The 22,709-nt window shown below is 37.3% G+C and overlaps 1 protein-coding gene and 1 non-coding gene across 2 annotated transcripts in view; both read right to left on the bottom strand.

The window, feature by feature from the left end:
- Positions 1-22,709, bottom strand: part of IPO7 (importin 7) — a 34,261-nt gene that overhangs the window by 6,488 nt on the left and 5,064 nt on the right. The window contains exons 2-20 of the mRNA XM_041464652.1: positions 18,950-19,031; positions 17,230-17,383; positions 16,744-16,902; positions 14,264-14,420; positions 13,580-13,669; positions 13,107-13,201; positions 12,919-13,003; positions 9,811-9,945; positions 9,200-9,299; positions 8,082-8,158; positions 7,621-7,737; positions 6,762-6,851; positions 6,076-6,241; positions 5,178-5,338; positions 4,222-4,350; positions 2,586-2,652; positions 2,382-2,507; positions 1,993-2,090; positions 535-630 (exon numbers count right to left, since the gene is read on the bottom strand). Of these exons, the coding sequence (XP_041320586.1) occupies positions 535-630; positions 1,993-2,090; positions 2,382-2,507; positions 2,586-2,652; positions 4,222-4,350; positions 5,178-5,338; positions 6,076-6,241; positions 6,762-6,851; positions 7,621-7,737; positions 8,082-8,158; positions 9,200-9,299; positions 9,811-9,945; positions 12,919-13,003; positions 13,107-13,201; positions 13,580-13,669; positions 14,264-14,420; positions 16,744-16,902; positions 17,230-17,383; positions 18,950-19,031 (2,184 nt within the window). The remainder of the gene's footprint in view (positions 1-534; positions 631-1,992; positions 2,091-2,381; positions 2,508-2,585; positions 2,653-4,221; positions 4,351-5,177; positions 5,339-6,075; positions 6,242-6,761; positions 6,852-7,620; positions 7,738-8,081; positions 8,159-9,199; positions 9,300-9,810; positions 9,946-12,918; positions 13,004-13,106; positions 13,202-13,579; positions 13,670-14,263; positions 14,421-16,743; positions 16,903-17,229; positions 17,384-18,949; positions 19,032-22,709) is intronic.
- Positions 6,389-6,569, bottom strand: LOC121352086. Its single transcript, XR_005954881.1, has one exon. It is a non-coding gene; the product is annotated as a small nucleolar RNA SNORA23 (small nucleolar RNA).

The raw sequence follows: 22,709 nt of genomic DNA, 5'->3' as shown, positions 1-22,709 counted from the left end.
GTGAAAATATTTAAACACATGGATTTTGTAACATCCTGCACAGCAAATGTAACTTCTGGTTCTATAATCTTGTGTATTAAAAATGGAAAATAGAGAAAATGTACAAACTAGAAAGTCCAGAAAAATCAACTTATTCATCTTTCAAATTCCAACTGCCATATGTACATAATGAAGTCCCTGGTCCCTCTATTACATTGATTTGGATTCTAGGAACTTCATTTTCATTCTTCATTATTTCAAAGCTATGAGGTTGACAGAATAATTTTCATTAAGTATTCACTAGAATTAACTTAGAATACAATTAATTGACTTTTTAGAACCAAGATGGTCCTGAGGTCAGAAAAACACCAGTTTTGCAGTGTCCTAAATTCTGGGACCAAAATGTGCAGTGCTGTCAATGAGTAACACTGACAGGATTATCAGCTGCACCACATGAAGTGCTCATAACAAATCTCATCTTAATACATAATCAATTCATACTACACAATAACTATTTTTAAAGTATTAGTTGTAGCAACCAAAATCATTACCAACCTGATCAATGCCACGCCCTTTACACTGAAGAATAATTACTTCTAACAGCTTTGCTGCATGACATTCTGCATCTTCTCCAGCAACTCCTGTAAGGACCTGAAACACAGCCATTACTGGTGGTGTATCCCCTCAAAGAGTACTCTCTAAACACTGCTTTGCTTTGAAAATCTGGTATGAATTTACCCTCTCTAACAAGGCCACCATTAGCAGCCAGATCTACAGCAATGGCTCAGTGTGACAACCAGAGACTGGAAACTGCTGAAAGTGGGCAAAACTAACCAAATGTACAAATATTCAAGAACTCTATGGATGCTGAGCATACCACGGTTACAGTAAAAGCATCAGCTGCCATGTTGCCAAGGATTATTTCCATACACAAAAGAAAAATGTTACTTATCCATCAATGTACTGAATTTTATAGAAGTTTTATTTACAAAAATGGGATATCCAGTGGAAGACCATGCAATACCTAAAACTTGTGTTAAAAATTCACTGTGCTCAGCTAACACCAATCACTAAGTGGTCATGACAGGCTAATTTTATATATAAGATTCCAAGAAATTACCAATATCCCAATTGGCCTGATTGCAACTTGTTTTCAAACAAAGGCTGGCAAGAGTTATTCACTAGTATTTATAGAATACTAAAATAGTTATTCACGGTAATATTTAAACATCTTCAAAAGAATTACTCAGGAAATACCGCAGGCAGCACAGCTGACAGTTCACCAAAGCTCTTATATAGACACCACACACCATATCCAGGAGTGGAAATCTGAAATCCCCACATATTACTATTAGAGATGATAAAACATTAACACACATCTTACAAAAAAGGATTCCTTTCCTCACATGGTGCTAACACTCTGGAAAGCTGTATGTTCTACATTTTGACTGGACAAAGAAAGCCCAGTAACAAACTAAAATACAGAAAACCTGCCCAAAAGTGCCTGGACTGAGTCAGACCAACTTCATTCTGCTCCCAGCTTTCACCACTGATGTGCAGGAACTTGGGAAAACAACTTCCTATCTGTCCCTTTACCTTCCATCCCTACACACTTATTTAGCTAGCAGGTCTCAGACCTTCAGCACACATGCAGCACGTGCATCCCAGCCATGGTGAGGCTACAAGTCCCAGATGGAAGAATCCACCTACCTTTTGCAATCTGTCTTGCATGTCCATATGCACAAAGTGTATTGCACAAACCTGTTTTGTTTATTCTGCTTTTGTTGTGTAGGATTTATTTTTCCTTCAGCAAAAGCATGTATCTGAAATTTTCATGCAATCTCTTTAAATCTCTCTGCAATAACTTAGTAATTTAGGAATCTTAGAGGATGTTAGATAGCAAAATGCTTTAAGGAGCAGAAGTCAAAAGCTGCTGTGGAAAAAAGTACCCAGTTTAACACGGTTATTTCTTCAGAGATGGCAGGTTTTGTTACCACACAGGAATTTACTCACCTTCTTGCACATACTGTAGATCATTTCAAGATATTTTGTGTCTGACAGAAGTGTATCTGTATCAACAGTCACATAATTATGCAAGAGAGGCATCATATCTGTATATGTAAAAGAAGAATTATCACATTAGGTATCATCTGTATGCTATTAAAATCAGGTTGAAATCTGTGTATTAATAATTACAGTTCTTGCTTAATGTTTACCAAGATAAGTCTGCAAGTCATAGGTGCCTTAGCAAAACAAGTCTGGTAGCTGCAAGAGCAAAAAATACTTCAGGTGTAACCTCACTTGAGTGTTCTCCTAACATTTCAGTTATCATGCAATTCATTGTACGGCTGAAATTGCATCCATGAAACCCTCTGGCTCCCTGATTTATTTATATTACTTACCAGTAAAATAATCAAAACCATCCTGCTGGAAGACTTCAAACACAAGAGGAAGAAGCTGCCACATTTGTGCAGAAACCTGTTGGCAGGTCAGACTATGAGCCAAGGAAAAGATCTCCTCGTAGAACTCTAAAACAAACAGAATCTAGGTAAATAGCATGCCAATCCCATGCACTTCTAAAAGTAAGCCAGCAGAAGTACAGATACCTAATACATGCTGCTGCAAAACTGTTCCAATCACTTGCAAACAGATCCCTTCCAGCTGCTGGGTAATCTGAAAAAAAAATAAAAAGAACAGGTAATGACTATTTTCAATACTTTGGAGTGAAAATTAAACACATTTTAGAATTTTTCAAAGCAGCTTCTATATATACAATATAGTTTTTAAGAACTATTAGAAATGTCTCACATTTTAGAGCACTAGATGTGTAAGAGCAGCACTCAGCTAAGGATTTGCAAGGTAACTTTCAATACAAGGCAGTTTTTGAATATGGAAGAATCTCATTGTAGGGTGTCCTTTAAATAGAAAAGCCTGACTAACCCTCTGCACCAGTTCAGTCCCATTAAAACATTGTAAGAAAAAATATATATATATCAAAGCAGTAAACAATAGAAATCACAGGAGGTATTTCCTCTTCCAGAAAAGAAATTAAAAACAAAAAAACCTCAAAAAAATCCTAAATACCAAACCACTTCCCAAACCTAGCTTAGGATATTCATATGGTATGGTGACCATCAGTGTAAATGCTGGTCCTACAGATTGAGTCAGTGTTCCCAGTTAGTATATATTAGTCCACGGAACAGCTAACAAAACAGTCATTAACCTGTTGAGGGCACTCACCTTGCACAGGGACAAGTAAAGGCTCAGTTTCTGGTTTTAGTTATGCAGAACAGGATTTGAACCTAACCAGCTAAATACTTTATCTCTTGGAACACTGGTCATGCTGTGGGAGATGTCTATAAATATAAATGTTTACTGGTCAACATTTTCAAATTGAGCTCCTCAGGACTACCATATTGTTACACAGACTTTTCATTTAGAAAGCAAGGATTTGCTGACAAAAACAAGTACAAGCAACAAGAAAATGAGCTGAGCTAGTCCTGGTGTGGCAGCACTGAATTCTTGGGAATTCCCTTGGGAATTTAATGCTGCTTCTTTGGTGAAGTCTTCAGAGCCCTACAGCTTATTACTCAACTTTTTAGTCACTAAAAAACTATAACGTATTTATTAAAAGACTGTAGCTGACTTTGTAAAGAAAGATTTTAATGAGAAATAGCATCTTTTGAACTGGCTGTACTCTGGACAGAAGTGACTCCATTCAGTACACCAAAACAAAATGACAGAAGTTTTAATTCCAAAGGAAAATTCTCCAGGGCAGATGAGGCAGGTAAAATCCACCATCTCTGAGCACAGCCACAAGAGCTGTATTTATCCACATCGATTCTGTCACAGAGAGCAAACCCAGCCAGCAGAGTCAATGTTTGCAGCTATGTGAAGCTTTATCTGTTTTGTTTGAAGGGCAGATCTCATAAAATCAAAGTGTGTTCTCAGCTGAGCTGCCAGAGCTCCACCTGTTACAGACACATTGCTTCTACTATTTGAACAAGAAGCTGGATTCTTATGGGAAATACTGTGGCAACATTTATGCTCTATTGCTGCATGCATTTCATTAGAAAAGCGACCCACTCTGTTACAACTTTGCTACATGATAAGTACTTCACTATTTTCTGTTTTAAGATCTTTTTGTCCAAAAGGACAGTTTTTCATGTAACAATGCTAGGACTATAAAAGACTTAGTGTTCTTAGACCATACATATCAGCTTTAAAGTAATTTTTACTTACTTCCTTGTGATCTTCAACTACACTGAGAAGCGTATCAATAGTATTCAAGATTCCCATTGCTGTCACTGCTTTGTCATCACTGCCCTCTTCATCTGGACCAGTCTGGATCACCTGGTTAAATGTCATTGCCTGCACATAATAGCAGAACAACCCGTAAATGTGTCATGAAATTGTGAAAGTCTGGCACTCTACACAATTTCAGAAGGACTTCTGCTCAGAAAACGTGTACAAATAATAACAGGTGACTGCTCTGCTCCAGAATTTCTTCTCAGGATGATAAAATTTGGATGTTAAACCATTGGATCTGTCTTTACCCTTTGTCTACTTCTGAATAAAAATATATAAATGACATTATGTCCCATGCAAAAGAATACATTTTCCCTTGGTAAGTTCTTCTGACACAAGGTTTCCTCAGTAGCTGAACTAGATCAGAACTCTTGGCAGGCATTCCCAGAGAGGACACACTAACAATTCCACTGGAACTCCAAGGCCTTTAATAGGGAAGCACTGAGCTGACCTCTGCTTTTGCAACCATTAATACAACTTGCTAGATATGGCCATTGAAGCTCTGAACTCCTCCTGCAGATTCAACTTTATTTTCACACCAAACTTTTAATTTAAAATCTACTCTTTAATATTATAAAACAGACAACCTAAGTGACATTTTAGAGACTACCTAAAATGTGCTACCAATCTCATTATTACCACTATTGGGAGGAAATATGCAAAGATTTCACAAATGCTTCTAGAATTGTTCTTAGAGAAATTTCTACTCAGTGTAAGTTATGAAGCCACTTCTGATGAAACACTGTCTAAATGTAGAAGAAAATTACTTGTATCAATGCCCTTAGACTGGAGCAATAACAGCTATTAATTGATGGTCAAACTCAACTATCAATTTTAAATACCAATGTTTCCCATATTAAACATCTTCCCAAGCCACCGTAAAGTCTCACCAAATGCTGTGTCATTTCTACTGCAATTGGAGTAACTTCTTCACTATATTCACAGATCATCTTCTGAATCACATTAGTAAGATCATCATTTTCAGTCTCTCTTATAATATGAAGCAAAGCTTGCATTACAGGTCTAATGAATGGAGTAATATATTCTTTAGCTGTAAAACAGGTGGAATGTTTGAATTAACAGTCTTAGAAAAACACAGATCAGTTTAAGAACCTACACCTCAAATAACTATTTAGTACTTCAGCATAAACATGCCAAAACCATGAGTAGTATAAATCATTATAGCAATACTACCATTCAGAACAAATTTCAAGAATATATAACAAGAGGATTGAAATTTAAATATGAAAACCAGAGCGCTGCGATCTGAATTCAAAAAATACAAGATTACTGATCAATGCAAATGTTAATTGAATGGGAATTGGTACATATACACCTTCGTCAAATGACCTGAAGTAGTAAATATATAATTTATGTTTGTTTTGTGGCTTTTATGTCAGCTTAGGAGTACTAAGCCATGTAAAACCTGCCTGGATCAGGACAGTATTTTTTTTTCTTTAAAGAAATTTAAACACGAATGAACATATGCCAAGACAGATATTGCAACTGTATTTCTGATTCTATTATTAGGTGCTATAAAACTGGATTTACAGTACCATGAACCTCTTGTTTAACACGTTTAATAATCATAATGTCTTATAATGTTAAAATGCAATTTATTTTAAAAAATTAAACTTTTCTAGCTGAAAAATTAGAGTAAATGATTACAAGTTACAATTGCAAGAGGGAAATTAACATCAGGGAAGAAGAGAACAAGTCTGCCTGAACATCACAAAGTTAACACCTATTCCATTAAGGTTTCCTGTAGCTGTAAGAAAAAGCTCCTACCTTTCTCTTGATTACTGATGAGAACTTGAAGAGCTATTGCAGCTTCCACTTTCACAGGCATTTCCCTATCATCTATCAGACACCTTCTTGTGAGTTCTAAGGCTGTCTGGAGATTCTGGTCACTTTTAAATTTGACTTCACAGAAATAATGAAGAACCCAGCAAGCCTGAAAACAAAACCAGTGAAGAAATTCAGAGCACCAAAACCTACAAAGAGGATTATCAACTGTTTGTCTACCCATAACCCACACAAATCATTGCATCTGAGGTGCAACTCCTGAAAAATAAAGATACTTAAGACTTTTCAGCGATGAAGATGTTTGAGAGTGTGGAGGCTGGTCAGTGGGAGGCTGTCCTGCAGACATCACTAAACCAGTACTATGATCTCAGGTTCATCTTTGGCCACAGGTTTTGTGTGAGCAGTACAGTCCATGTGCAAAACACACACAGACCCTACCACCAGACACAGATGGGAAACTGTGCACACAGCGCTGCAGCCATTCCAAAACTACACAGGGGCTAGCTATAATCACATGTAAAAACTGGTACTCATCCCTGGAAAAGGTGTACCATTTATTATGAAAAAGGTGCAGAAAGGAGAGCCTCCGTGAGAGGGAAGAAGTTGCAGATTTCTGAATTCTTCAGTTGGAACAGTGTATCTCACCCGTAAATGCCACACTTTCTTACCCGTGCTCTCATGTAACCCAGCTCACTGCTGAAGAGAGGGAACACATGATTCTGCAACATATATTCCATCTGATCCTTATAGATCTTTTTCTGTCAAAATATGAAGGGAAGCACATCAGTTTAAAAATTCATTTAAAAATGTATTTCTCTCCCAGTAAAAAAGTCACACATGATAAAGTGTGAAGAATGTAACAAACCCTCAGACTTTCACTTATCCCTTTTTTAAAGTCAATTACGCAACAATGATCTCCTATATTAGTAATTAAACTTGGATCATACATGGATTTTTTACCTTTTCAGTCATAATAGTTCCCCAGCCATTTTTTCACCCCAAGAGACACCTTTCAGTTGGCAGCACATGGGCACCAAAAGTAAAAGTGATCAGGGAAACTGCTTAGAGCTGTGGTCCAAATACAAGTCCATGCCACGCATCTATTTTGCTAGCATTTTAATGAGCAACATCTCTAATTTAATTTTATTTCCTCTCTTCTAGACACAAAAAACAGTCCATTAAATAAACAGCCTCTCACTGGATGCACTTTTTTCCTGTCTTCCACAAAAAAGGGAATGTAATTAAGTGAAGCACAGAAATGGTGTAGTAATTCTCAGCAGAAGCACAGAACTTAAAGGAACTTAATAATCTGAACTTGAACATGACCTATAAAACTTTGCTAATTAAGTAATTAAGCTGACATTAAACCCAAAACAATTAAGTTCAACAGCTTAAAAAAAACTGGCAGCAATTCAGAAACTTGTGAACTCAGAGCTATTTGCATTTCTTCTAAGGCACTGTATGTTAGAGAAAGCATAGGAGGGGCAAAAAAAGGATGAAAAGAACCACTAGATTTGTTCTGCTTACTTTTAGGAGAATTTCAGCCAAAGAACCAATCATATGTAAAGCACCATCCTTCTTGCGAGGATCAGCGTTTGGCTCCGTAAGGATTTGATAACAAAAGCCCATTGTCTTCTGCAGGACCTAGATTACATGTAAGGTTAGTCAAAGTATTCCAGTCAATCATCCCAGGTACCATTTTCTGTGCTCTGAAATGCTACAATATCTAATAGCCTGCTCCAAGTGTGGAATTTGGGCAATGTTTTATGTCTTTGTTACAAACACACAATATTCTGTCAAGAATGGGTCCTAGGGGAATTTGCAAATACAAAAAATCATAAATAGACCAGTGCAAAATAAATTTGGAATTTCAAATTTTAGTGTACTATGATATGAGAGCAGAAAAGTAAAACTTTTATTAATAGTTCTTTCAGCAAATAAACTGAATTTAGCTGGTGGTATTTCAGTATAATCCTTGAACAACTTACCTCTTTCCTTTTACTACATGATGTAAACAATAATGTCTGAGCAGCAGTTGTTGGAGAAATGAAGTCTTCAAATACATCTGTTAAATAACATTGTAACAGTTTTAAATTCCAGTCCTTTACTACAGTTCATGATCCCAATGTACTTAATACAAAAAAAAGCACCCTTCAGGTGGTTAATCATGCTTTCTTGCTAGAGACATTCCAAGGCCAAAGAGTTACATGTGGTTGGATATATATGTTTCATATTTTTCATGATGACTGCTTCTACATGTCTAATTTGAAGTTCATATCTCTTATTTTTAAGATAAATCTTTTTTAACAGCAGAAGCAGACATAACATTCAAGTTTTGACATGGATGTTATTTGCTCTACAGGCCAGCACACAGAATTAATTGGGTTAAAAAATGCTGTTTTTCATTTCTCTGCAGAAGAGGATTATCAGAACCTTGTGTAATAGCTGTAGTGTTTACAGGTATGCCTCTGACCTGAGGGATAAAAACTCCCAAACCCCTCCAGATTCCTAGCTCTAGCCACATAAACATTCCTAGTGAAGGGAAGAATTTGTTCAGGGAGTCTGAAGTATTTTTTTTGTTCCCAGCCTCAGAGGACTGCACAGACTTAAGAGTAAACCCCAACATAAAGCAGCAGAGCACAGGAGGTGAAATGGGACAAGTCTGGAATGCCAGGCTTACTCCATGTGTCATTTATCACTGGGGTAAATCTGCTCTGAACTGTGCCATGGGTGAAATTCCCTAAGAAATCCAGGGCCTAAAATATTAGCTGTTTATGGCATAACCTTTATATGATATTAAATTTATGTAGTTGCTGCTAGCAAGACCAGAACTGTTTGACTTGCCATAAAAACTTTGTAACTGTAAATGAAATACTTCCACAAGTGCGCAAACTCCTGTGCCATTGCTGACTGTTGTATCCTCTCTCCATTCCACCAATACTACCAGTATGTTCAACTTCTTTTATTTGGTTAATACACTGTGTTTCTCTCTTTTTTTTTTTTTAAGACTAAATCAACCTCTTTTTTGTTTCCACAAAAGCACCCCATAAAAATCCCATCTTTGCATAAAATAATTTTTTAACATGAGTAGATTTCAAACGCTCACCAAATTTCATGCGGATATATTCATATGGATCTTCTTGCCAAAGCTCTTCATCAGCATCTGTATAGCACATCAATGGGAAAATAACATCTTGGATGATTCCCTGCAATAAAAAAAGAGATTGAAAACTCGTTAGCACTACTAAATCAATCTCTGTATTCTGTCCTGTATTTTACAGATTTTCTCCATCCTGTCAGTAACATTCTAAAACTATTTGGATTTAGAGTGAATTTATGTGTGACTTTACAAAAAAGCACACCTTTTGTGTTTAGGCAGAATTAAAACACAAGATACTAGGCTGCCTTTAGATGATGGCATGTGGAGATGATTCAATGCCATAAATTCAGCAGCTAACACCATCTCCAAATACGTTGTGCTGCTGTGTTAGATTGCAATCCTTAATAAATTAAAGCACAAAGGAGAGACAGCAATAAATTAGTGGCTTTGCTCATGTTTCAAGGTAACCTTCATTAAACTGGCTTAAACTCTTTCCACCAGCAATTTATAAGGGAAGTGCCTAAAGTGTGAATTGTAGCAACACTGGTAACACTGTACAGTAGACTGACTAATGTATTTCTGAGTCATCTAAGTATTAAACCCCAAAAATGGCTTACTTGAATATGAGGTTTCAGATTCTTCCAGGTGACTGCATGAGACACTCCTTGATTGATGTAATTCAGTGTTTGCTGCAGAACTCTAGGAGCCATGTACTGCTTTTCCTTGTATTGATACAGCACCTTCAGCAACACCTAGGGAAATCAGATCTCATCAGTATCTTATACTGAGCACAGCCCATTTTCACCACAATTGTACCCTCCCTCACAAGCCTACATAAGAACCCCTCAAAACTGAACAAAACCCCCATTTATTCATTAGGCTAAAATGGGTACTGACTAAGTCTTCTAGCAAATGTCATTGTTAATTTTATAAGAAATTTGCAGCTCATACTGGGTGCTTGCACATCTTTTAAAAATACCATTCTTTAATAACACAAACCTTACATGCCAATTGACCACCAACACACACCAGGGGGCTTTGCCCTCTGAGGTTTATTATTCCATTTTCACTCTTTGGGGGCAGAAATTCACACCCAGCCACTGGATCAGAACACTCTACACTCACAGTCTGATTTGTGCCTGTGCTGCCTCACAGCCACACAGCTGTGTGAGCCATGTGTGTGTGTGGAGTGATCCAGCAGTCAGTCACTCCCTGTGGCTTTCTGGCCTCAACTCTTCTCCTGCAGTGGCATCCAGAACTCCTTCACAGGGATCCACCTGTGTTCAAGTCCATGGCTCTCCACAATTAAGGTCATGAAAAGGACATGGGACCATGACTAGTAATTAAATTACAGCTCACAGGAGAGCTTTGCACAGGTAATGCAAAGGGAATTCCCTGTAGCCTAGTCCAGGTCAGTGGAAACACTGCACTTTCAGAAGCAGCCTGACTAACTGGAGAGAAATGACAAATCCCGTTTCCAGGATTTCATTTAAGTCTTCACACAAAAGAAGCATTTTTTAAAAAAATCCCAACCCAAAGGAGCTGGAAAGATACCGATCAATCTGTAATACTACCAAAATAAAAATCTAGAGAAATCAAGATTTGTTATTTTGAAAATGAGTGCTGTTGATACAATTTATTACACAAAGACTGAAGTGTTTTACCCAAAGGAATTGCCTTGCACTTCAGTTTAAGGAGGATGCACTCATTCATCAAAATATTCACAGCTTTACAAACAGTTTTATGCTCTAGATGCTTTATCACTTCCCAAAGTTTGAACTGCTCATGTATAAAAACCTTCAGGATTTAGAGAGAAGTTACTTGGTTCAAACACCTTAGTACAAGGTTTTGTGGCATTAGGTATTGAGTTAGGATAGAAAAGAGGGCAAAAGCTCAAACTTGCAGGTTTTTTTAGGACTATCCAAGAAGATGCATGTAGCTTCATGATCCAGATGCAGTAGGTACAGATATTAAAAAATGAAAAAATTTTTTAAGAACTGCAGTGAGGAAAAACAGGATGGACACTCTGGGGCAAATAAAATAAAATTCTGTAACAGTGCCAAGGAACTACAAGGCAGCAGTGTCCAACCAGGGCTTAGTTCTGGCTCATGAGAAGTGTCTTGAGCAAAACAGCTGCTAACACAAGGGATAAATTCAGGGTGTTCCAGCTAGGCAGCTCAGCCTGGTTTGGACAAACTAAGAAAGTTTAGCTAAAGTGAATGCTGAATGTACAGGATTTTTTTTTTTGGAGGATGGGGCTAATCAATGAGAAGTAATTATGACAATAATATTAGCAGTATATTTCAAGATTATACTTGAACCACCTGTAGTCTCATGCCTTATATTAATCTATTATTCCTTTACTAAAAGGCTGCAAACACTCTGGAGAGTAGAGAGAACTCAATGAAACATATTATCCACATTTGCATTCTTCAGTATTTCACAGATTTCTAATTTCTGTAAAGAAACACATCCTGCTTAAAAATCTTCCACATTTGTTTGGCAGATTCCATGTCCTGAGCAGAGGCCCAAGATCTATCTTCTGCAGAAAAACGGAGGGCAGAACATTAACATAGTCTGTCTTCCTAAACAAGTTACATTATTGTTTAGGAACAAACTAAGCCTGCCAAAGTATTGATTTTTTAGCAGTTTTCTTTAAATACCCAAATTCTTAGGAGTTTCCTAGCTGCAATAAGGATCAAATTTGATTCAAAGACAATGTAAAGAAAAACAAGCATTTTGTAAAACTGTTAAAATTATTTTTTCAAAGACTACTTTTGGCCATAGCCCTTTGTCAGAACTTCATGCAAAGCAACCAATAAGGCCTTAAAGAACATGCAGTAATGATCTGCCTGATGTCACCTAGAGGTGACAGGTGAGCACCTCAGAAAGCAAAGCTGACATCACTTCCCTGAGCAGTGTTGGGATATATTGCCTCACATTCCATGTGAAAAACGTTTTCCATACTTTGGCCAACCTTCAAAAAGCACGGATTTATGAGATACTTTATCTACATTTCTTCTTTAAAAGTCCTGTAATTCATTATAATTTCACTAGAAATTAAGAGAACTGAAAGTGAACTAAGAGCTGTTTGTCTGACTCAAAGGCTTTGAAGAATACATTCCACACTGTGAGATCTTCATAAATCAAGTCTATTTACATTTGCAATATAATCACCTTAAAATAAAGGTATTTATGAACCAAATATGAGGAAATTTTATAAAAACATATCCAAAGATTGTTTGCATACAGCAGACTAAAACACAGCACAAATGGCAACCCCAAAACAGGGAGACGAGTGGGAAGGGAACATCAAAATTACCTGTCTATAAGAGAGCCTCTGCTTGATCAGGCTTTTGCAGAAGGCTGAAAATTTAGCATTTACAGACTTTAAGTAAAAAACCCCTGTATCAGAGTCTAAAAGGTAGTTCTGAAGGTCAACTGCACCACATATACCCATCTCTTTCAGAAAGGAAAAAAACTGGTAGCATTTGTCTGGAGCTCATCTGAGGCTTGTAAGTGGAAAGTGGATTGTGATATGTGGCAAATTGATAATTTCTTGATCAGTCTTTTTTTAGCCCACAGACATGACTGCTTTCCATACCAATGTGCTTGAAAAGAAACTGTGAATAAGAACAAGAAGCTTTTCAGCAAATAATGAAATAAGCAATCAGTACTAAGTATAAACTTATCCTAATGCTCCCCCCACACTCAGCGTTTCTTACTTGCTGAACACCAACAGCGAAGGCCTTCAGGAAAACTTCAGCAAACTCATTGTACTCCTTGGAAACATTACCAGGGCTTCCATACCTAGAATTAGAAGCAAGTATGTAAACTCAAGGCTGCAGCAATATTACTGAATTGAATGTTTGCTTGGAGTTTTTTTTTTAAATAATAATGGAAGAGAAAATACCTCTCAAAGAGCCTAGCTAAGATATGCAAAGCCCACTTCTTGCATTTCCACCAAGGCAACTCAGGTCTATCATCTTCATCAACCTGAAGCGTTTCCTTTAGGGGAAAAAAAAAGAAGATATTACTGATTATTCACAAAGAGTTCAAATGATACATAATTAGAACAACTACATAGTATATCTTGCTTCTAACCTGCCATTTCAACTTCTAGCTTAATAGAAGTATGAAGCAGAGCATATCTAAAAATAAATCCCATGAAATATGCCTAAATTACCAACAAATTTTTGAAACAAGAAACCAAAATAAGTTTTGCTACAATTTAAAAACAGAACTCACATACAAGCTACATATTTTCAAAATTTGTTTAGTCTGTTTGAAACCCCCCATTTAGCCTAATCTTTTTTATTTATTATTTTCTTGGCATCTGTAGAGAAAAAAGGATGCAGAAACAACAAATAGCCAAAAGCCACTTACAGCTGGTACATCCCTATCAACAACAGTCTTCAGGATTTCTATCCACTCAGTCAGGTTTTGCTGATTTATCAACTCCAAAGGTAATGTGTACTGGTTAAAAAAAAAAAAAAATTAATTGCTTTATAATAAATTTATGTTACTTTTACAGTTTGAATTTTAGCTTTCAAATCCTTCCCTACACCATGAAAGATAGAAATTTACCTCAAAAACCAAGCTAAAGAACTCAGCACCATCTAACCTATATCCTAAATATCCTGAAAGGTGCTAGAGGTCTTTGTTCCAATTCATTGTGCTTATGCAATGCTAAAATGCTACTTAAATGGATGTTACTCTAATTTCTGAAACATTTAACAGCACTTCCATTCCAAACTGCTATATTTACACTGGTAATTCTCTGTAGGCTGGCCTCCACAACCTGTCCTTAGAAAACTCATTTTCTAACTGGTTTTCAGCAAACACCCTACCTTAGAGGATGGCAAGAGTAACTTTTATCTAATGCCAACCAGGAATAGCACTGCTCAAAAGTAAAAGCACAAGACAATCAGAAACTTGTGATTCATGGAGCTGAGTAGAAGGGAAAATGATTCAGATGTAATCTAATACTGTAATATTTCTGTCATTCACTATTTTAAGGAAAAGCATAATGCTTTAAATTATTGTTCAAGTATATACAACATTTTTTACCTGGACAAGGGCATAAAATATTTTGAAGATCTGTTTCTGGATGAGGACAGACTGGTCTGATGGATCATTCAGGAGCTGAATGAAGCTGTCCTTCAGGACTGGCAGAAAATGTTGCATTGCAGCTATCAAGGGACTCCGCTCCTCTGGTTTCTTGTACCTTTAGAGAAGAACAAAACCAGTTTTGTAGTTCTTTCAGGTGGCTTTAAACTGAAAAAGCTCACCTTGCCCCAGTGTAGGCACAAGTAGGTCATATGACAGCTCATAACAACCTGCCACTTAAAAAAAAACCCCTAGCCAGTTCCTGTGACAGAATCAGAAATAAAGCCATAGCCAGATGGTGTTACAGATAAGAAATGCATTAATCATAGTTCACAATTTATCAAAATATTTGCAGAAGCTACATTGCTTCACTGACACTGGATAAAGCAAACTGAGGAGACTTTCACAGCCTGCCACTTATGGCTCTCACATCTCACCATTTAATTTGCCCAAAGCAAACAATCTGATAAAGAAGGTGCCATTCCAGGCTGTGGGGCAGACTCTGAGCAGGCAGCCACCCTTGCAGTAAACCCTCAGACCTGCTATGCTAGGGACAGCCCACCAGCTTGCCCATGCTGAAAACAAGGCTCCACTTCCTTTCGCCAACACTTCTAAATTCCTGCAAGGAAACGAAGCCACATTTTGAAATCTCTGCCCCAGATTTTAACTTACACACAAGAAACTCCTAATTGATTCAAGAGTTACCAGAGCAGGATCTTTTCTATACTGGTGATGACAATCACAAGGTAAAATATCATTTTGTGATTGTACATTTATTTCTTGATTCAGCAATCAATACTTGTCAGATTCTTGGACTCCTGTGGGAGATCTCTGGGTTAGAGGACTGAGCTTTCGTTTGGTTTGTTTTTCCAACACATTTTTGCAGACTTTTCACTAATATTAAATATCAATACTCAGTTTTCTAAACAGTGGCAATTTTCAGGCTATAACAAGAAAAAGACTACTCAGTCTGCTGCCAGATGGCATGTTCTGTAGGAACTACTACAAAACACTGAGCTCCAAAATCCTGTTCAATAATACAGTTTTCATGCATTTTCTGAACCAGAAACACAAACATTAAGATTAAATGTTGCTCAGGAAAATACAGTTTCTAATTTTCCCCCTCCGAAAAAAAAGACTAGGAAAAACTACTATGCAAAGAGCAGCTATTTGATCTTGCTGGTTGAATTTGAAGGGGAAAAAAAAAAAAAAGTGAAAAGCTCAAAGATATTTATGTCCCATGTTAAGGAAAAAAAAAATTCAAAACTTAAATATTCCTACAACTCAGGCAGTAAAAACTTGATCAAAGTAATAACATCCCACAGATTCGTGTCCCACTAAACTGACTGAACAACTGAAATGTGCACATTCCTACATGATTGGTGACATGAAACTCACCCTTGCTGACTCCACCAGAAAGCTGAGCAAGCAGGAGCAGCTCCTGGCCTCAGCTGAAGTGTTTGATCAGCTGAGACTACAGACACACCTGGTGCCATATCACACAGTGACTGCAATCAGATCCCTAAACATGGATTTATTCCTATCCTCATAATTCACTACCACTGAACACTTCTTCATTTACAGCTCCCAGATCTCTGCAGCATATCTGGTTAAAGATCTTTAAGCTGAAAATCAAGTGAGAAAATTCTTGCTTTCCTTTCCTAGCAGGACTTAAAATTTTCAGCCACTAAGAAAACTCCCATTTGGGATTACAAAGATTTTTATGGCATTCCTGTAAAAGTATTTTTGAGAAACTGACATTCACTGTTTTACACTGACTGATGCAAAAAACATTAAATTAGATGGAAATTTTTCCATGCAACATTTTAAATCAAGAACCTGAAACAGAAATGTTATGCATTACAACGCTTTGAAAAAGTTCTGGATTCCATCATTTCCACTACTACAATTCCCTGACTCCGGGACTGTCCTTTTCTCTGACCACCCAAGTGATCATAACAAAGTCAGCTAACTAATTCTGAGCTCCCAACATTCCAGATTTCACACTCCAAAACCTTTCTATGGTTACTGTCACCAAGTACTAGAGTACAAATTGTTTAAAGGTTTAAACCTGATTTAAATAATAAATTCCTACAAAAGTCATGATTTTGAGCAGACTTTCTTACTGCTATCAATCCATATAAAACAACTACCACATTAAGGTTTTAAAACACCCTTTTTTTTTCTCAATTCAAACTTTTAATGAAGGCAGTCTTCCTGTAATTTTTACTCGAGAACATACATGAGCCAGCATCTGCACAGCAAGTAGTCAAGAATACTTTCTAAGATTACATTTCCAGCACCTTTGATTACATTTCCAGCACCTTTCCGGCGGTCCCACAGACAATTCCACATGGTTACAATATATACAGAGTACAAAAAATACACACCAATATATTAATTCTGCTGGTTTATATGAAGAAAGACCAGGAAGAACTTACTCATAGTTTTTCACCAGTTGATAAAGACAGAGAAGAATTCCAAGCCAACAAGCACTATTGTCAGACTGGAGATAAAATCCAATTTTTTCCACAACTGCAGTCCAGCGACTTGGATAATCATACTTGATAATGTGGTGAATGCAAGTAGTAAGCTGCACTCTGGAAATCAAAGCACAACAATTAAAGAAGTTACTTCTGTTATTTTAACAATATTCTTGTAGTGTTGAAGCAACAAATACCATCCGTACTTAGACTTCCTTTTTGCTTAGAAGGTTTAGGTTCTGTAGTTTCTGCTTAACGTTCTACAAATTTCTACACACTACACAAGCTGAAAACTGGTTTTCCATCTACATTAATTCTATATTTAGGATACACAGTGTGTGACAACCATGCTTAGCACGTGGGTGATCTTGGCTGGGGAAAAATAAAAAGAAACCCAACAGTCAGAATCCACAGGCAATTCACACAGAGGCTAAAACTGTGCACCTGATCAGCTCAGGAGAGTGGATAATGGCTTCTACAATGTTCTCCCGGATGCAGTGTCTGTCCTCTTCAGGGATGGAGTAAGGAGGGATCTCCCCAGGAGCACTTTCACGGTCCGGCCAGTACTGGGTTATCATATTTTTCAAGTAGATAACCCCTGTGAAACAGGAGTGGCAAATCAGCTGGCAGCCATTCAAAGCACAAAACAAACACGTCTTGCAAGCAAATATTACAAAAACATTGGCCCTTCCTAAGTAGGAGAATCAAAATACATAAACCATGCAAGTTATTAACCCAATAATTTACTAAACTGATACTCTTTTACCCATTGAATATAAAAAAACTACAGGTATTGCTTTTAGTTGTGATTCAGGTAAGCAGTTGTGAAACTATTTAGCAACACTTCTGAAAAATCCATTATAATGATTTTCTCAATATTTTCATTAAAACTGAAAAAGAAAAGCTGATCAATACTAATGACAACCTAAAACATCCCTTGTAAGCAAAAAAAAAAAAAAAATCTAATTAAGCTAGTGATACAGGAATGAATGCTAGAGAAACAGAGCTCCTTTATACCCAGGTTATGGGCTACAGCAATTTGTAGCAATCAGGCTTCTGGAACAAACCCTGCATTTACCATTTGGCAACCAAATCCAAATTGCTTGTGTGGCAGAATATAAATCACAGCACTTGGAGAAGTACTTACAACAGGCAACAGGAAATCTAAAATGGCAAACTGGTAACAAAGTTACTGTTAATCTAATTCTACATAGAAGTCCATAAAGCAACTTCTCTTCCTAAATTTCATATGCACCTTTTGAAGATTCAGAAACCAGAGGGTTTCTGAAAGTGTCTGCAGAGGTCAAGAAACACTCAGCAGATTATTACAAGACTGAAGTAACAGAGACTTCAGCCAGCCCTCAGAGAGATTTATCAATAATTGCTTTGCAAACACACAGTTTGTAAGCTGGGCCTTGAATGAGCCATCCCCACTCTCCACAGGAGGCTTTGGGGTTTAATTGGCTTGCGTGGAGCAGGGTGAAATTTCACAGGTTTTCTTCGAACTTCTTTTTGCATGTTACACTTTTAGGGTAGTAAGCTTTTTGTGTCGTCATTTGAACAGTACCCCCAAGCAGTAAGATAAAAATGCAAGCTAAGTTTAGCTTGAAGTAGTTTGCCATATAGAAGGTCCAAATAAGCAGTCCAGATCACACCCTCCTGCTGACCAGTCAGAAAACCCAATAAAGTATTGTACTAAAAACCTCTATAAATTAATCAGAGAAGCTTTAAGGGGATGTTTGGAGCTGTCAATAATCAACATCTAATTTACTGATGGCTCACATGCAAATAAGCAGGGTTCCAAAAAACATAATTTGTTTTATTCCACTTAGTATGTTTAGAAACATTAGTGCTCCCAGTACAAGTTTAAATGACTTCCTTGGACCAAGTGCACCGGCATCATAAACCACTCTGCTTCCCTCAGGAATGTTCACTAGAGATAAAGGGGAAGAATCATTCAGGAGCCAACACACCTTTTCTTTTTGTCTTCCTTACTCAGTGTATGGTGCCAGATAATAGCTTGTGATGACTGTAACATGAGCAACTCCCAACTTCTGAGTTCTTGACATTAAAACCAATAGATTTCTTTAACAGTAACTGCATGTGTACTTGTGTGTATGCACCATTTGAGTAGATACAATGACAAAAATATTTGAAAACTTGCCTGCCTGTCTCACTGGTAAATCCAGTTGCTCGGACATAGTGATCTGAAGCAGAGTTGAAACAAAGTTCACTGACTTATGAGCCTATGGAGAGGGGAAAAAAAAAAAAAGAGTTAAGTTTTAGAATACTTCCATTAAGCTTTACAATATCTTTATAATGATGTAATGCAATCAATAGAATACCAGCAATTCAGCCAGTTGCACAGGAGTCAGCTAATCAGCCAAAGCATTCCAAAGTTTTGTGCTCACTGTATTTTGAAGACAGCAAGGGGGAGGAAAAACCTACTGTTTAAGGTAATAGAGCTGAAGAATTCACTGAACAGGAATCAGCCTTCCACAGTCACCAAACATATTCCCCATTCAGAACAAACACTTGAAGCAAGAGTACCTGAACAGCCCAAAAAACCCAAGTGCAGCACATTTACAGTGACCTTTAGTGAGGTATGAGTTCATTAGATAATAAGCTAAGAAACAGATGGGAACTACGCTTTACAACTAAGTCCAAGTCCTACTTCATCTTTCTGAAAAATCAGTTTCAAGGGACCACTGATGCACTACTACTGCAGCAGCTGTCCAGAGAACCACACCACAGCAAAGCAACAGCAGGGAGATCCAAATGGAGACACATCCGCACAGCAACAACTTCCCAAGGATTTGCAGGAGTTTCACTTACAAAGAATCAAAAAATATTTTTTCTTACCATAATGAGAATTGTCACTGATACATTACAGGCTGGATTGTATTTTCAATGAGGAAACAAACCTTAATGTTACTATAACACCCTTACCCACCTTTTCCAAGCATCAAGAACTCCAGACAATAAATTAATTTTGCTGGGAAAAGTGAGTTGCAATCCTTAAAAGCTAACTCTGCTATTCTTAACTGAAACCCAACATAATTTTCCTTAAGGTAAAGAGTCCACGGACATGAGTTACAGTGGAAAATCCCTCTTTTATGCATGGAACAACAATTCACAAGGGAGGCCAAGGCCTGGAACACTTATCCACAATGGCTGTGGGACCTCATCCTTAGATATATTCTGTTGGACAAGCCCTGATCTATCTCATCCAACTTCCAAACAGCTCTGCTGTTCTGCTTTATCTTCACTTACATGTCACTGCTGTTTCCTATGTTCTTTGCAGTTCCTCTATCAAAGACAAGTGCATAGATCCACATAATTTGACCTGTTGAACTCCTAGGAAAACACCTCTTACCCACCTGTTATTTTCAAAACAATTGAAATTACACACACTATTTATGAAAACCAAATGCCTGCCCCAAATACTGCAGCAACGTCATATCATAAAGAGAAATAATCAGAAGTTTTCCTTCCATTCCGTTAGTACACCAAAAACTCCTCTGACAGTATGAAATGATGTCAAGATTCCTCCTAAGTGTGTCATGCTGCTCAACTCACTCCTACAGTACTAGAATGTTCTCTTCAACTTTCATTTTCCTGAGCAAGTATCTCCAGTAGGTTCCAGTATAAACAAGTGTGAAAGGGACAGCCTGGGACATGACACTGGTACTCAGATTTGGTTTGTGCAGCAGGTTCTCTACCTCCTGTTCTTTAAAACAGATTTCAAATGAAGAACAAATTTGACTTAAGAATCTGCCCAAAATGTTAGAACACTGTTGTACACATCCTTGTGCACTAAAACTCTACAGGCTCCAGAGCACCCAGAAGCATTTGGCCCCACTGAAATGTTTATTTACAGAGTGTGGTTTGATGAACTGAGAGTAACTGACACTGCAATATGAGCACATGTCCTGCTGACCCATGTCCCTCTGATATTCCCCAAGTCCTCAAGAAGCAAACACACTTTCAAATTAACAAAAAAAAAAAAAAAAAAGCAATTATCTTCAACTGCCAAGTAGTGGTTGAATAAATAAATTTCAAATAAAATTTACAAGTCGGGTTTGATTTCTCCTCCAGCCCCAGCCCCATTAAGTTGCTCCTTTCCTTAAGGAACATTAATAGACACACAGAGTCCTGCAGCACATTCCCAATGACATCAGACCCTAATTCAGCACAGCGCTCAATTATACGCTTAACATTAATGGCAGCGGAAGTGCTCCTGTGTTTAACGTGTCCTGAACCTGAAGAAAGCTTTCAGTTTCAATAACCTTTAACTCACCTACAGTAAGGTCATATTAGTCTGAATAAAATGGACTTAAAAGTGCAAACTGATGTCTTTCCACAAGGGCTATAAGCTTAACAGATACCTTTTCTATAGTGAAAATTTGCAATGTTTGCAAAGTCAGAAGCATTTAATCCTATAATTTAAAAAAGGAAGGATTACTTTCCCTTTCCCATGATAAATGACCGCTATTCTTGGCATAAAAACATCAATTTCAGCAACAAATATGGAAATGTTTTCCTATTAAAATTCCCAAATATGGGAATTTTAATGGGAAAACCCAAAGAAATTAAATTTAAAAATCTTATGTCATAAAAGAAACAAAAAATAGACAGCAGTGTACAAAACTGCCACACACTGAAATTTAATAAAATACCAAAGAACGTTTTCTTCGTTTACAAAGACAGGACTGAGCCTGTGCCTATAGCAGGCTACAGAAGCTCCCCAGAAGTATCAATTGTATTAGTATGTGGGATTAATATATTTTCACTGGGTTCTTTGAACTATAGCAAGCTTTAAGGGACTAAACTAAAACATCTACACCATTATCTGTTTGGTTTTTTTAAAATCTTACAAGTATCATCCTTATTAGCATCTGAAGCATCAGACTCCAACCAACCAGGAGGATGAGCTGCTTTATCACCTTTAGTGGTTCAAAGCAGATTCAGCCAAGATATAATCTGTGCTTTTAATACAAGTAAAATACCTTGCTCTTGCCAATCGAAGCCTGCTCTTAATCCTCTCCGTTAAGACCTACATTCACACAGAGCTACATTAACACTTCCATGCATTCTCTGTGGAATGTAAAGGACTCCCAAACTCTTCACAGTGACCTCCTTCCCAAGGCACTGAAAGGAAGGTGATTGCAGAGAGATTGAGTGTAGGGATGAGTAGGGACGGTTCCATGAAGACGAGGGTGTACTGGATGCTCAAATAAAACACCAAGTACTACAATCACCTCTCATTGCTCTGCTTCACTCTTAAAAAGAGCATCTGTTGTTTTACTGGCACTTGGAGAAAAACAACCGGACCTAAAATAAGACACCACCTTTTTGTATCCACAGCATTAAAAAATACTGAATCCACATCTCTTTCATCTATTTCCATCTTTAATAATTTTACTCCCCCAAGAGGGCTGCCTCTCAGGACAACATGCTCCTCTTCACTGACTGCACTGCTAAAAAAAACAACCAGACTAAAACCCACACCTATTTTAGCTTCAGTTTTGAACTAAAATCAGGATTTCACAATGGTCACTATCACATACTCTAAACTGCATAAAGAAAAGAAAATTTTTAAGACTTCAAAGTTTTGATATTGGTAAAATTTTGACTTTTATTGTCTTGCTCCTTGTTAACATGTACCATTTAAAAGTAAACATTAAATTTAGAGAACTACAGTATTATTTAAAAAATAGTTCTATCACAGAAGTCTGTTTTCCAGCACTTAACTCAGCATTTAAAGAAAAACAAAACCAAAACTCATCTCAAGTCCTCCCCCCTTACAAAAGGTCCAACATGCCATGTCACTGGTATGACTTTGCTGTCTAAGAGCCAAAGAATTCGGGGACTTTTCCCAAGAGCAATCTTTGCTATGCAGCCTGGCTAGCTGAGGAATGTGT

The sequence above is a fragment of the Pyrgilauda ruficollis genome, unplaced genomic scaffold (assembly GCF_017590135.1).
Source record: "Pyrgilauda ruficollis isolate IOZ18807 unplaced genomic scaffold, ASM1759013v1 scaffold182, whole genome shotgun sequence".
NCBI classification, from domain to species: domain Eukaryota; kingdom Metazoa; phylum Chordata; class Aves; order Passeriformes; family Passeridae; genus Pyrgilauda; species Pyrgilauda ruficollis.
This window is presented reverse-complemented; position numbering and strand designations above follow the sequence as displayed.